Raw genomic sequence first — 14,726 nt, 5'->3', positions numbered from 1 at the left:
TATCTTGGCTAACTATTGGGGCGTCATCAGGCACCGAGGCTGAGTTGCACTTTCGGGGTCAAGGCTGCATTCGCTTACCTGCAGCTTGCACGTTTCGTCAGCCTGAATTGCATTTCTCAACTTCCCCGCACTTAAGAACACGAGGATCTCTCCCTTTGAGACAGTTTGCGTGTTCTAAACCTTCTGTTACCAACACACTGGTTCCTGACCTCCAAGGTAGAGTCAGGCCACATAATGTCCACATGTCAATTTCAGGGCGCTACCGAGCCCACAGCAGCGCGCGAGTGCAAGAAAAGGCTTGCATGGGATGCGTATAAGCGCATCATCATCGGTCTGTATGGACAAATGACCATTGAGCAGATGATGGTAGTGATGTTGGCTTTGGGATTTCGCGCGTCGTCAGTGCCGCACTGTGCTACATCGACCACAGAGACGCTGATAGGTTTACAGAAAGCGGCAATATCACAACAAGCTCAGAGAATGGAATGTGCGAAAGAACAAGGCCAAGTCCGGAACAAAAAGGGAAGGATCCACGAATGAGAAGGCCCGTGAAGGTGGCTCTACCAAACGCCAGAAGCTCCATGATCCTCTCTCCTCCTACCCCCAGGACTCCTTTCCCCGGATTGTGTCCAGGACCCAAGTAGCCCGTAAGGACTTTTGCCCGGAAGAACGCACCCTGAAGGATCCATCTGCTTCCCACTTCCAGCAGAATCTTCCCCATGTTGTATCTAAGGCCAAATTAGTCCACGGGGACTTCGCTCTTGAAAACCAGAACCTTCAGGACTCATTTCCCTCCTATCCCTCTGACTGTTTTCTCTCCGTAGCTCAAGAAGCATGCGATGATGTTCCTGCTGAACATCATTCTTTCTTTAACTCATTTACTTCCTTCACTCAGCACAATTTCCCCGCCTGGATCTTATCCAGGACTCCAGGAGCCTACGAAGATGTTCTGGGGGAGCATCAGACTCCCCGTAACTCGTTTCCCTCCTACCTCCAGGATCCCTTTCCCGCCAGGAGTGTACCCGGGACTCAACCGGTCCATGATGGTTCTTGGAATAGACCCCAGAACTCTCAGAGGCCCTCCACCTGGATCAGAGGATGCTCATCGAGCGCTTTGAACAATATGCTCATGGATACGGCCAGCTCTTTGAGCCCTTTCAGCGAGGTGCTTGGCTACCAAGGCCTTGAAGAAACATCCTGTGCCCAAGATGCTTACCAGACTCCACAGGAGCTGCAGGTTCGACAACAGGGCGAGGCTCGAAAGGATGCTGTTGCATCAAGCAACGAACTCAATAGTAAGTTGGTTCCGCTCAACATACTTGATGATGACCATATTCTTATTCCTGCCATGCTAGCCGGTCCGACGTCCGAGGGAAACCAACTCGCATGGTTGCAGCGGAACGATGCAGGGTCAAATAGCATCGAGGGAGGCGAGCACAGTGATGATGAAGAACTGGCACAGTTCTTCACTTTCCCCATGCATAACCCACTGCCGGAAAGGTGTACGGTTTGAAAGCGCCACCAGTCCACATAGGTCCGGAAAAGCTCCCATGACGGCCAATTTCGTATCTTGTTTTTCTTTTCTTTCCTGGCAGAATTTCCGGAGTGGATATGGGCGTTGTGGTGATTGTCTAATCCGGGTGGAGCAGGGGTCCGATCTCTACAGCTGAAGTTTCGGGTCAATCGTGTAAAATGTCAAGATCCTGCTAATGCAGGGTTAATGTGGAGCTTTTATTTACTACAAGCAAAGGGTATGAATTCCACGAGACACGTACTACTATGCACCGCACAGTTTACTAAGTCTGCGTGAGATTGAGAATCCCAAACTTACAAGATTTATCTAGTAGCCTGGAAGCTGCTCCTCTTGAAGTCAAACGTCTACCGCTTGACACTCCTCTTCCTGTATTACCATATATTCACACGAAATAAGAACCCCTCCCCCAAGAAATTGCCTTAAAGTGCGCAATCGTATCGACGTAAAGCTCTCCTTGAACACTCATACAACTCTTACAACTTCGCCTTCTCCTTGATGGCGCTCTCCTTAGGCCCAATCAACGGGTCATACACATTCAAGCTCAGCGTGTCCGAAGGAACACCTGCGCTGTGCAAGCTGAGGCCCCTAGTATCAATCAAGCTGGGGTTGAGCTGGTCGATGCTGGAGCAGCCAATGAGGCGCATGTTCATCTCCATCTCGTCCTTGAGCAACTGCAAGGCGCGGTCTACACCAGGCAGGCCGTAGGCAGACATGGCGTACAGGAATGGACGGCCGATACCGACACCCTTAGCACCCAGGCAAAGCGCCTTGATAATGTCGGTTGCGCGCCGGACACCGCCGTCGATGTAGACTTCGATCTTGTTCTCCCAGCCCCTCTCGCGCAGGATCGGCATGACTTCCGCGAGCACCTCGACGCCGGAGCGGGCAAAATCGAGCTGACGACCACCATGGTTTGACAGGACGACACCCTGGACACCAGCCTCAACGGCCTTGAGAACGTCTTCGACGCACTGCACGCCCTTGAGGATGATTGGCATTTTGGTGATGGACTGGAACCAGGGAATATCTTTCCAGCTGAGCGAGGGGTCGATGAAGGATGAGATGGCACGCGCGGCGCCTTGCGAGCGGTCTACACCCTCGCCTGAGCTGCTCTGGACGTTGGAGCCGACGTCGTCGAATTTACTGCGCATGTCCTTCTCGCGGCGGCCCAGCTGAGGTGCGTCAACGGTGATGAAGAGACCTTTGCAGCCACGCTTTTCGGCATGCTCCACGATTCCCTTGGTGATGCTGCGGTTCTTGTTGACCTGCAGGGAATGTTAGCGGGTGGTGGTTGCTAGTAAGAGTTGATTATACCCACGTAAAGCTGCAGCCATTGCACCTGGTCACCCTCCTTTGCGTCGACAATCTCGTCGAAAGAGCAAGACGCAAGTGTGGGGATCATCTGAATGACATTGTGCTTCTTCGCCGCACGTGTGAGGACGACTTCGCCCTCAGGGTGGCCAAGCTTGCCGAGAGCAGTGGCAGTGACGTAGAGAGGAATATCGACCTTGGTGCCAAGCATCGTTGTTGAGAAGTCGACCTTCTCCACGTCGACGAGGATCCGTGGGCGAAACCAGATTTTGTGGAAGGCCGAGTGGTTTTCCCGCATTGTCTGTAGGTCAAAGTTAGCCAGTCGTCGATGTAAGATAAAGTGTGGCGCTTGTAGCGGACTGGTAACAGTGAAACCAGCCGAGCCGGACCACAGCCAAGATGAACAACCAACGCCACTGCTGCACAGGTGCACGTACAATCTCATCGTCAGCACCACTCGAGTAGTATGCCCATGCGGTCTTCTTCATAACATTCCTCGCCACTGCCTCGAAGTCCATCAGGTTGTAGCATTGCTCCAGGATGGGCTTCCTCGCAAGTCGTTCCTGACGGGCCTGCTCATCCGGGTCCTCGGCCTTTTCCTCCTGCTTGACCGTGTTCATGTCCACCTCGCCCAGATGCTTCGACTTGTCGAGGTACTTGTCGAGGGTGTCGGGCGGGTGGATGGGCTCGTACTCCTCGGTAGCATCCTTGCCGGCGTACTTGAGGATAATCTTGGGACCGCCGGGGTGCTCGGGCAGGAATTCGGTGACGTCGTATGCGCGGCCGTGGACGATGACCCAACAGCTCTCGCGGGAGTTGTGCTTGGCGATGTCCGCGCCGGTGAGCTTCACCGGCTGGGTGTTGTTGCTGTTGCGGTTCATTGCGGGGATCGGCTGGGACGGAAGGGCTGGGCGAGGGCTGGACGAGGACGGAGGGAGGGGAATTATTTGTATGAGTTGTCGGCCAAGGAAGATATTGCAGTTTTGGTACAGATTAGCCCGGCTCTTCCTGAGACTTCCGGGGCGGCTATCGCAGCGGCTCGAGCCCTGGGGCGTCGGCTTAAAGGAATCCGAGTGACTGTGGGGTAAGCTCTGGTGATGAGGCCTGGGTGCGCAGTGCGCCGCCGCCACAGGCCAATGACATGGCGACGCTTGCTAAGCAGGGCCGGGGCCGGTGCCTCCCTGTGCGCGCTGGTGCTGGTGCCGCTCGCTGCATCGCATAAGAAAGCAGCTCCGACCTCGGGCCTGCCGCTGACGAATTTCTAGCGGCGCCTGCCCGCGAGCTAAGTACTGCTCACTACTACGTCGTACGCAGCTGCCGGTCTGGTCGGCCTGGTCGGTGCGGCGCGGTGGTCTGCCTCAGGCAGCGCGGCAGGCGGGCCGGGCACAGCAAAGGCCCCGAGCGGCGCTGCGCACGCGGACGTCCACGATCCACTTTCGATGATTGTCATGCGGCTGCCAATCCAGGCCGATCGTGCGCCGCCTCTCGTCATCGCTGCTCACCACCACGCGCCAGCGCCAACGGCCAATCCGCACGCCGTGCCTCGCGGAGTATCGCCAAGTACCGCCTCGTTATCCCTCCGCTCTCTCATGGCTGCGTCGCGACAAGCCTCTCCAAGCACGCCGGCAGTTGCTCAGCGCCGATCCTAGCCCTCGCGCGTTTCGCACGTCAGCCCAGCGCCGTAGCTGCACCGCAAACCGCAGCATTCAGCACAATCCTTGACCTTTAGCACACGGGCCCCCGACCATCAACGTCTGCCAATCTCCCCACGCGCCTGTCTCAACACGACTGTTTCTCCTGCACCACTTGCGCCACCAGGACGCCGTAGACCTCGAGATGGCCGGTTCAGACGTCGAGGCAAAGGTTGTCGTGCTGGGCTCGCAGGTACCCGCCGTTTTTCTTCCAAACACCGGCTCTTGCGCACATCGCTGACCCTGATCAGGGCGTCGGCAAAACCAGCCTGGTCCACAGATACGTCAAGAACGCCTTCGCAAACACCACCTCCACTGTCGGCGCTTCATTCTTGACCAAGAAGGTCGTCGATATCGACACGTCCACCGTGGTTCGCCTCCAGATATGGGACACCGCTGGCCAGGAGAGATACCGCAGCATTTCAAAACTGTACTACCGGGGTAAGTCCTCCACCCTGCATATCGCAAGAGATATATGTCCGGATCCATCCCGCATGCGTTGTACGCTTGCGCCAGCGGAAATGTGGGAAGGCTTGCCGTCTTGGCTCAGCCCTCCGCGAGCAGAGACAGAAAGTGGAGAACCGCCGGATGCAGGCGAGCGGAATGCTGACGGCATACCCATGCAGGCGCTAATGCAGCTGTTCTCTGCTACGACATCACCGATCCGAAGTCCTTTGAGGAAATGGGCCGCTGGCTCATCGAGCTGAAGAACAACCTGGGAGACGACATCATCCTACACGTCGTTGGCACCAAAGTTGATAGAGTTGCCGAGGATCCTTCGGCGCGAAAGGTTCCTTTCGAAAGATGCATTGCATACGTCGCCGAGAATCTGTTTCCGCAGCAGGCACAGCAGGACAAGCAACCCACGTCAGTGCCAAAGAGCCTTTGGGGAGTCACTGGGGTAACGGGCGGAGGCAAGGATGACAGCGGCATGGCGAGCCCACAGAGCAACAGAAGTAGCGGCTTCTGGGGCCAGGATGTAGGTTGGGATTGTTGCCACGAGATCAGCGCCAAAGACGGTGAGGGTGTCGAAGAAGTTTTCCGAGTCATTACTCGCAAACTCGTTGAGCAGCGGAACAAGACCATGGAGCAGGACTTTCTCAGCTCAGGCGGTGTGACTCCTGCCCTGAACGGTGGCCCCGGCCAAGCAGGCTACTTCGACTACTCTTCAGGAAGTGCGAGCGGCAGCTTCAGGGTCGGCATGGGAGACAAGCGTCGGAGCTGGCTAGGCTTTCCCACTCCTTCACCAGGGCTTGGCGGGCCCATGCAGACCCCTGGTGGCGAGGAATGGAGCGCTGAGATTGAGAGGACAGAGAAGAAAGGTAGTAGGTGTTGCTGATCGCCCGCTCACCGCTACCAAGATGGCCCGAGCCTGTAGCAACCTTGCTCCGGGGAGATCAACGCGGCTTGATGATCAGGCCCGCCAACGACGAGGCTTAGTCGTGATCGTAGGAGACGATTTGCGAAACACGCGATGAACACCATTCTATCAGCTGTCACCGGTTAGAGTTACCCAGAGTTTTCACTTTTGGTCGGCTTTCTCTTGGCAGGGGCAAGGTCCCATTGTTCACGACTTTTCATTAGTTCTTGTCTCAGCCTCTCTTGCGTTCCTGGTTCGATCTGCTGTTCTTATAACGACCTTTCCTTTCTTTTCCTTTCTGTTGGCATAGTGCTCTGCATAGTAATAGCGTGTGTCCTTGGGTATTTCCTGCTCTTCTACTATTCCCTCTTCTTCACTTTCTTTTTCTCCCCTTGTATCTTGGCAGTCAGGGAGGCATGGCGTTCGTCTGAATTTCGAAAGAGAGCAAGAAATAACGTCGCCCACGCGGGTTTTGCTTAATCACGAAAGTTACATCAGAATAGAGATACCCGATTGACTTCTCGATATCATGATGCAATAATGTGGTCCCGGATGCCCTGCGCACGGATATCACAACGGGCCAGATGCGTCAAGATGATGTAGGCGACCAAAAGCATGAATAACACGAATGATGCTCTTCACGTCAGCAAGCTTGCTTATTGGCATACTGATTAGCAGCTCTCGAATCTGAATTTTCCATGCTAATAAGATTATGGATGCTCACATGGCCCATGCCTTTGCGCTTTTTCATGCTAGTGGACGAGCCAGAATTAGAGCTTTGGAATTTCAGCAGCCTCCATGCCATTCTATGCTCTTCACCCCACGGCTCTTGCTTACAGGGTAGTTAGAAAGTCGATGGCGCATTAACTGTACAAACAATTAACGGAAGATCGGCGGCCTGAGTGAGAGCCTTCTAATGCCGTCCAGTTCTCTTGCATGAGGACAAAAGAGAAGGTGCTCGTTTATCTCGCGCTTCTGCCCCTTGCATTATTCGTCATTGGAAGAATTCGTTCCTCTATCATGATACTTATTCCTTTCCACCAGCGAAGAGCTGTAGCACCACGAACAATCCAATGGCCCACCAGTACCTATGAATTTAGGTTAGCTTGTTCCCACAGACGCCATCACATCCCGACTACAACTCACTTCTGCAAGAAAGTCTTCTCCGGTTCTTCTTGCCCCGCGACCTTTCCCTTCTCATCCAACACCACAGGTTTGTTCAAAAACGGCGCTGGCCCCGCCTGGACCTTCTCGACCTTCACTTCGACAACATCCACGCTCTCCGCGGCATCCTTCTTCTCCGTCGCCTCCGAGACAACACGAGGCTCAGCGCCGAACCCGACACCGTAGACGACACCCTGTGCGTCAGCGTGCAGGACCAGCGTCTTCTTGTACTCGGGTCCGAGCGCCGCGGCGGACGTCAGGATACCGGTCCAGTCAGGTTTCTGCAGGCCGATGCGGACGAGAGCGTTGGGGTCGTTGCCGTTGCCGCCGGCGGTGAAGACGCCTCCGCTTGGGGCCTTCCAGGACACGACAGCGGCACTGGCATTGGCGGCATTGTACGAGAGCTGGGCTAGGTGCTGCGGGGCGGAGGCATCTAGGGGCCAGACGTGGATGTTGAGGGTCTTGTCGGCGGCGGCGGCGAGGGCGGTGGTGAGGAGGGCGAGGATGGCGAGGAGGCGGTGGGTGATGGACGCCATGGCGGGCTGGAGAGCAACTCCGGCGGAGGGGAGAGAGGGAGGGGATTGAGCGGTGTGCGGCCGCTGCGCGCGTGGTGCAGGGTGCAGGAGAGTTGCAGGAATACCTGTAGGTAGCTGGTAGCTGGTGATTGCTGGAGCTCCGACGCGTTCGCTCAGCGGGCAAGCTCGTGCCGCGTCGGGACTGGCCGAACGTTAGCCCGGGCTCGGGGGCAAGTCCGCCGAGAACTGGGGCCAGGGCGGCGAAGCATGGGGCAACACAGGCGACGTTCCCGTCAAGCCCTGAGGCGCGGGATGGCGGCTGCAGAGCTTCGAGTCGTGCAACGTCAACGTGGTCCGCCGGCGCCCCTCGGATGCGTAGGAAAACCGGCCATCGTGGAATCGCGGCCAATGACGCCGACGGGCGAGAACACCGGCCAAGAGCTGGCTGGGCAAATCGCAACTTGTCCGGGGCGCGAGGCCCACAATTCGGTTGTGGAGGACCCTTCGAGCTAGCCAGGGTATGAAGTCATCCGCGGAAGCTCTCGACGATCGTCAGATTCGAGGGAGCTAGGAGGCTGCTCAACAGCTTTTTCCCGCGCCCTCCCCCGCTGGAAGCTCTTCTCCTGCATCTTCCACTCCCCAGGATTTCTGCCTCCAATTCCCCCGTTATCATCCTCGCACTCAGCTCTTTCCATCTGCACCCTCAGCTCGCACGCCTCCAGCACCGCAAGCCTCAAACAGCACCGCTGCCCGTCCTTGCCGCTCAACTCACCGCATTTCGATCGTGAGACCGGCTCAGGCAGCAATTGTTGCCCATCATGACTTCCCTTCCCTACAGAGCTCCTCCCTCGCGGAAGCAGTCGCGCCAGATGTCGACTGACCCGCGCAACGAGCTTCACCCCCACGTCGACCACTTCATTGGCATCGATGTCGGCACCGGCAGCGCGCGTGCCTGCATCATGAACAGCCAGGGCGACATCGTCGGCCTTGCCTCCGAAAACATTGGCCTCTGGCAGCCTCAGACCGGATACTACGTGAGCTTGCCCGTCTCCCAGCCTTCAGCTGCCCCGCCGCTGACGTACTGATGCAGGAGCAATCTACCACCGACATCTGGCGGTGCATCTGCTCGTCCGTCCGTCGCGCTCTGGACCAGCACAACATTGACGCCGACACCGTCCGCGGCATTGGTTTCGATGCTACCTGCTCGCTCACCGTCTTCAACGCCGAGACGGACGAGCCGGTGTGCATTACTGGCCCCAACTTCGACAACCGCGAGGGCCATGACCGCAACGTCATCTTGTGGCTTGACCACCGTCCCGTCGACGAGACGGTCAAGATTAACAATACCAACCACAACCTGCTCCGCTATGTCGGTGGCAAGATGTCCATTGAGATGGAAATCCCCAAGGTTCTCTGGCTGAAGAACAACATGCCCAAGGACCTGTTTGACAAGTGCAAGTTCTACGACTTGACTGACGCACTGACCCACATGGCTACCGGCAACGAGAGCCGCAGCTTCTGCAGCGTCGTCTGCAAGCAGGGTTTCGTGCCTGTTGGTGTGGACGGCAGTGTCAAGGGCTGGCAGGATGATTTCCTCAAGGAGATCGGTCTGGAGGAGCTGGTTGAAGACAACTTCAAGCGCATGGGTGGCGTCAACGGGGTGGTTAGCCTTCTCCCTTTCCACATCTGTACAGCCTGTGACTAACGATGCCTGCAGAACAACCACTACTCCACCGCTGGTGAGCTTGTCGGCCCGCTGAGTGAGAAGGCTGCCCAGGATATGGGTCTTCCCGCTGGGATTGCTGTCGGCAGCGGCGTCATCGACGCGTACGCTGGCTGGATCGGTACGGTCGGCGCCAAGGTCAAGCTGACTGACGAGGAGCTTAACGCCGACTACCCCAAGAACGACGTCTCCCAGGCCTTCACTCGTCTGGCCGCCGTTGCCGGCACCTCCACCTGCCACTTGGCCATGTCTCGTGAGCCCGTTTTCGTCAACGGTGTCTGGGGCCCATACCGTGATGTTCTGCTCCCCGACTACTGGATGGCGGAAGGAGGACAGAGTGCTACGGGTGAGCTGCTCAAGCACACGATTGAGACTCACCCGGCATTCAACGAGGCCATGTCTGTGGCCGAGACCTTCAACACGAACATCTACGAGTACCTGAATGAGCACCTCCGCGAGATGGCCGAGAAGCAAAACGCGCCTTACATAAGCTGGCTCGGCAAGCACCTGTTCTACTACGGTGACCTGTTCGGCAACCGCTCTCCCATTGCCGACCCGAACATGAGGGGCTCTTTCATTGGGCTCAGCAGCGACAAGTCGCTGGACGCTCTGGCGCTGACGTACTTGGGAACCATGGAGTTCATTGCGCTGCAGACGCACCAGATCATCACTGCGATGAACGCGTCTGGCCACTCGATCTCGTCCATCTTCATGTCTGGCTCGCAGTGCCAGAACGATATTCTGATGCACCTCATCGCCGCGGCTTGCGACATGCCGGTCCTCATTCCCCGCTATGTCCACGCTGCCGTGGTTCACGGTGCAGCCATGCTTGGTGCTAAGGCCGCTTCGACTGACAAGGAGGGCAAGAGCACTCCGCTGTGGGAGATCATGGATCGCTACAGCAAGCCTGGTAAGGCCATCAAGCCGACCAAGAACGAGGGTGAGAAGAAGCTGCTGGCGACCAAGTACAAGGTCTTCCTCGAGCAGATCGACAACCAGGTGCGCTACAGGCAGCTGGTCGACGACGCCGTGGCTGGCGACAAGGCCTAATTTATGAGATTGACGTGTCTGTGTACAAGCTGTGCAAGACAGGGTTACGATATGACTTCCACCAAAAATTTCTTACTACGTAGTTGAAGATATACTAGGACTAGAGCGATAGAGTCCTCATGATAATTGTTTTCGCGAATTTGATGACCTATGGTTCAAAGTGTCCGTATCAATGCGAGGGGTTTCAGGAAAGCCCTTCTGAAGTCAAATTGTTCCAATGTCCAGCAAGTTGGTTAGTGTCCCCAGCTTAGCTTCTCTTCGCATACTACAAGCTATTCGGAGCTGGAATGCTGTCACGTGGAATGCAGCCCTCAAGGTACCCTCTCTGCCCCTGGAGCCCCTGTCCCCGAGGGTAGTAAACCGGGGATTTGGCTCATACACTATTTACCGATTCTGATCTTCACTTGCCCCCAGTGACGAAAGCATGCATAAACGATTCCTTGACCGACCCGCTCGATGAAGTCCTGTGGGCCCGGCCGCTCGGGAGCTCTCCGATGGATGACGAAATAACTAGCAGCAATCGATAAGAACTGCGACCGTGCGTCGCTGTCGGACCGTGCGGCGAAGCAAATCCCGATTGCCGCCTTCCACTGCAGACAACTTCTCGCGTCTACGCGTTGCCATCAAAAGTACCTGTCATTGCCAACGTCTTGGCCCCAGCCCCTCCACACCCATCCACTACAATGAGTGCGATACATACCCGACAGGCCGGTGCGTGTCTACGCCGCTGTCTCAATGCCCCCCGTCTGCTCCGGCCGCAGATGAGCTGGCACGCGTACGCCACTGCCGCACCCAGGCCTGTCTACCGCACTGCCAGCAACAACAACAACAGCACAACCACCAATGCCGCCCCTCGCACCACCACCAGCAGCAGCAGTAACGCACCGCCCACCCGCAGTACCAGCAACTCCCCCGACGACGCACCGCCCACCACTGTGCGCAACGCCGCCGCCGCCACCACCACCCCCCGCGCCTCCTCCACCTCGGTGCCAGCCAACGTCCGCGACCTCGAAGACGGCCTTTCGGACAGCCCGCCGGACCTGGACCAGTCGTCTCCGGATGCGGCGACGCGCGACTGGTCGCGCAGCTTCCACGGGCTGTCGTCGGAGCGCTTCAGCGACGCGGCGGCGGCGGCGCTGCTCGAGCCCATCCAGGCCGACGACATCGAGGTCAAGCCCGACGGCATCATCTATCTGCCCGAGATCAAGTACCGGCGCATCCTCAACCGCGCCTTCGGGCCCGGCGGCTGGGGCCTCGCCCCGCGCGGCGAGACGATTGTGACTGGCAAGACGGTGACGCGCGAGTACGGGCTGGTCGCGGGCGGGCGGCTCGTCAGCATTGCGCGCGGCGAGCAGCAGTACTTTGAACCCGAGGGCATCCCGACGGCGACCGAGGGGTGCAAGAGCAATGCGCTCATGCGCTGCTGCAAGGATCTGGGGGTTGCGAGCGAGTTGTGGGATCCGCGCTTCATTCGTCGCTTCATGAAGGAGTATGCGAAGAAGGTGTGGGTTGAGCACGTGGTGACGAAGAAGAAGAAGCAGATCACCATCCGCAAGGATGATGAGATCCCGTACCCGTGGAAAGAGAGCAAGTTCTAAGCGTAAAAAACAAAATTTAAGTGGTGGGGACTGAATTATTCCGCGGAGACAGAGCTACAACACTTTTTCATCTTTCTTCCGTTTGTGTATGGCGCCCCCGTTCATACGGATACCCGGGATTAAAATCGAGAGCAAACTCATCTGTATGTATTACCTTTTTCTAGCACGGAGACCGTTCCCAAACATAAGCTGCGGTTTCGCGGTCAGTGACATTTTCGTGGCATATGGGGGGGTAGACGGCAATTTGGGGTGGAGGCAAATGCATGGTATGTAGATCACAGAAAGCGATCTGTGAATTGTTGAAAAGAGCAGCAAGAACAAAGACATCTCCACACCTCACAACGATTTTCAAGATCAGCATTGTCTAATGACTATCATAGCCGGATAGAGGTGGAGACCGAGTGGTCCTTATACTCGCTTAAGCATACTATCGATTTTCTCGCATTGACCGTTTCGTATATGATTTCAGATGCTTGTATTGGGGTCAGCTACGCAGGTCGCGAGACCCGAATTTGGTATTCCCTCTCAGAAACTTGCTTTTGAGTTTACCGTAGAGGAAAGGAAGCCACCAGTGCAGCATATACTCAGCGTTTAGCTACCAGCATCGATGTCAGCATGAATGTCTTTGTGGAGAACGAAAAAACTGCAAATCCCGAACGCCGGAAAAAGTTCCCTAAAGATATGAAGAGAGATCTATGCAAATGAGGAGACAAATGCCTAAACTGGAACCTCCACCCTCCCTTAGTACGCCAGATCGCTGCCCGTCGCCCTTCCCCTGCTCTCACGCGACGGCGTGCGCGACCTCGATGACGGCGGCTGCGGCGACAACCTTCCCTTCTCCTGCGGCTGCGCGCCCCACTGCCACGGCATCCACCCGCCGCTGGTTGTCCGGCTGCCGCCCGGGCGGCCGCGCCCGCTACCGCCGCTGCTGCTTGCTCCCTCAAAGGCCTCGTCGTACTCGACGCGGTCGAACTCCAGCTCGCTCTTGCTCTTGGTCAGGCTGCCGGCCCCGCTGCGCTCCCTGGACGGATCTCTCGAGGCGGCGTTGTTGCCGGTGGCGGCTTCTTGCTCAAAGGCGCTGAGCAGCGTCTGCAGGCGGCTGCGCTGCGAGGCGATGTAGCTGGCGCGGTCTTCGGGGCGGCCGCGGGCGATCTCGTCGGGGATGATGGCACCGCTGGCGGAGAGGGCGGTGGCAGCGTCGGCGCGCGAGGCGGTGCCTTGCTTCTGCCACTGCGCGGCGCCCTGCAGCGCGCCCGACACCAGGCCGTAGAAGTCGCCGGCGGGGGCTGCGAGTCCCTGCGTCGCCGTGGGCAAGTTGAAGCGCGAGAGGAGGTTCTGGGCGTAGGTACCGCCCTGCTGGCCGGGACGGGTAGGCGGGGGTTGCGGCGAGGGCGCCATGCCCAGGAGGTTGACCTTGACGTATTCGATGGCCTTGTTGAGGTACTGCAGACCAACACGCTTGCCGTTCTCGTGCGCGTCGCTGATGAAGCGCTCGATCTCGTGCTCGTGCTGCACCAGGAAGGGGTGCACGTGCGTCTGGTAGAGATATGGAGCCCCCTGGACGAGGTACAGGTAGGCGCCGAAGCGTATCCAGGCGTAGAAGGGCAGCCAGTCGACCGCCCACGAGAACCAGTATTCAGCCGTCTGGGCGATGGTGAAGCACACCCAGAACATCAGCCATGGCGTCAGCTGCTGGGGGTCGCCGGTGCGCAGCGCTTTGTACGAGGCAAAGATGGGAAAGAGGGTGGTGAGCCCCGTACTGCGCGAAGCTTGTCAGCGAGGTGTACACGGCGGGGAGCAAAGGGAACCAGCGCGGGGCGAGCTCAGTGGCGGATCCCGAAGCTGGAGGGCGAGCTCTAGACGGGGAGCGGAAGCTGGAGGAAGCTGCGGAAGCAGGCACGTACGTCAGGAGATTGGGGAAGATGTCGAAGATTCCGAAGAACATGGCGGCGGCGGTCCCCAAACGCAGTGGGTTGGGGCAGGCGAGGAGACGGAGATGTCGAGAGAAGAAGCCTGGGACGGAGGTGAAAGAAAGCAATGCGACTCTCTCAGGCGGCACCGCCCGGTGGAGCGCCCGCCCCGCATTGCGCCGCGGCGAGCTACCCTAGCTCGCTTTTCGGCCCTACGAATCGGCGCGGGAGGGGCTTGGGCATGCCGGCCAGCCGCGCCCGGAACTCCGCCCTCGTCGTGCTATTTTTGCGGCAGGCTCCAGCAAAGGCTCGGTACCGTGGTCTGCGGTTCGCGGAGTCCGGCCTGAGCACTCACGTTACCCCGTCACAAGGTCGCGTGTGCGCCGGTGGCGCTGTGTCTTTGACTCTGCGCACAGCCGACGGAAAGCGACTGTGTGTCCGGCAGGGGTCTGGCTGTCCCGCCTGTCTCAGGTCTGCCGCCGTCTTGGGCGCAGCGCTACTCTCTCGTCATAGCGGCTATCCGTGCAGTGCACGCGGTCGTTCAAGGCGGCCCGCCAGCAGAGCAGAGAGCAGCTGCCTCGGGACTCCGACGGGCTTCCAGGACCTGGGAGCACAGCGGTAGGGCTGCGTGGCTAGGGATCGCGGCCTGCGCCACAGCAGATCGATCCCTGGAATGCCCGGCCTCCACGTCAGTCAACGGCCGGAGGCCAGCCTCAACAACCACCGCGGCCGTGGGAGGTCTGTCCACATCGTGCGTAGATCGATCCCGCTGTCGTTTCCCGCGTGCTTTGCTCCGCGTCTATATCAGTGCGCTTTACGCTCCGACGAAACCTGCTGCATCCGGCAAGCGCTTTTTGCATTGCATCATCG

At 58.0% G+C, this 14,726-nt stretch overlaps 6 protein-coding genes across 6 annotated transcripts; 3 read left to right on the top strand and 3 right to left on the bottom strand.

Annotated features, from left to right (window-relative positions):
* Positions 1-2,007: 2,007 nt before the first annotated feature.
* On the bottom strand, positions 2,008-3,726 carry CYB2 (Cytochrome b2, mitochondrial precursor; the record flags this gene model as incomplete). The annotated part of the gene is made up of 3 exons (XM_066772659.1): positions 2,008-2,799; positions 2,853-3,146; positions 3,283-3,726. The coding sequence occupies 3 exons, from the start codon at positions 3,724-3,726 to the stop codon at positions 2,008-2,010; spliced, it is 1,530 nt and encodes a 509-aa protein (XP_066637938.1).
* Positions 3,727-4,681: 955 nt separating this feature from the next.
* SLS55_001162 (uncharacterized protein) lies at positions 4,682-5,976 on the top strand (the record flags this gene model as incomplete). Its single annotated transcript, XM_066772658.1, has 4 exons — positions 4,682-4,729; positions 4,788-4,977; positions 5,163-5,858; positions 5,915-5,976. The coding sequence occupies 4 exons, from the start codon at positions 4,682-4,684 to the stop codon at positions 5,974-5,976; spliced, it is 996 nt and encodes a 331-aa protein (XP_066637937.1).
* A 1,062-nt stretch (positions 5,977-7,038) lies between these two features.
* SLS55_001161 (uncharacterized protein) lies at positions 7,039-7,596 on the bottom strand (the record flags this gene model as incomplete). The annotated part of the gene is made up of 1 exon (XM_066772657.1): positions 7,039-7,596. The coding sequence occupies one exon, from the start codon at positions 7,594-7,596 to the stop codon at positions 7,039-7,041; it is 558 nt and encodes a 185-aa protein (XP_066637936.1).
* A 797-nt stretch (positions 7,597-8,393) lies between these two features.
* SLS55_001160 (uncharacterized protein) lies at positions 8,394-10,348 on the top strand (the record flags this gene model as incomplete). The annotated part of the gene is made up of 3 exons (XM_066772656.1): positions 8,394-8,609; positions 8,666-9,238; positions 9,293-10,348. The coding sequence occupies 3 exons, from the start codon at positions 8,394-8,396 to the stop codon at positions 10,346-10,348; spliced, it is 1,845 nt and encodes a 614-aa protein (XP_066637935.1).
* Positions 10,349-11,031: 683 nt separating this feature from the next.
* Positions 11,032-11,946, top strand: SLS55_001159 (uncharacterized protein; the record flags this gene model as incomplete). Its single annotated transcript, XM_066772655.1, has 1 exon — positions 11,032-11,946. The coding sequence occupies one exon, from the start codon at positions 11,032-11,034 to the stop codon at positions 11,944-11,946; it is 915 nt and encodes a 304-aa protein (XP_066637934.1).
* Positions 11,947-12,687: 741 nt separating this feature from the next.
* SLS55_001158 (uncharacterized protein) lies at positions 12,688-13,891 on the bottom strand (the record flags this gene model as incomplete). The annotated part of the gene is made up of 2 exons (XM_066772654.1): positions 12,688-13,705; positions 13,851-13,891. 2 exons carry the CDS (start codon positions 13,889-13,891, stop codon positions 12,688-12,690), a joined length of 1,059 nt encoding a protein of 352 aa, XP_066637933.1.
* Between the last annotated feature and the right edge of the window lie 835 nt (positions 13,892-14,726).

This window comes from Diplodia seriata (genome assembly GCF_021436955.1).
Source record: "Diplodia seriata strain FDS-637 chromosome Unknown scaffold_1, whole genome shotgun sequence".
Taxonomy (NCBI): domain Eukaryota; kingdom Fungi; phylum Ascomycota; class Dothideomycetes; order Botryosphaeriales; family Botryosphaeriaceae; genus Diplodia; species Diplodia seriata.
The sequence above is the reverse complement of the archived record's forward strand: the minus strand, read 5'-3'. Positions and strand labels throughout refer to the sequence as shown.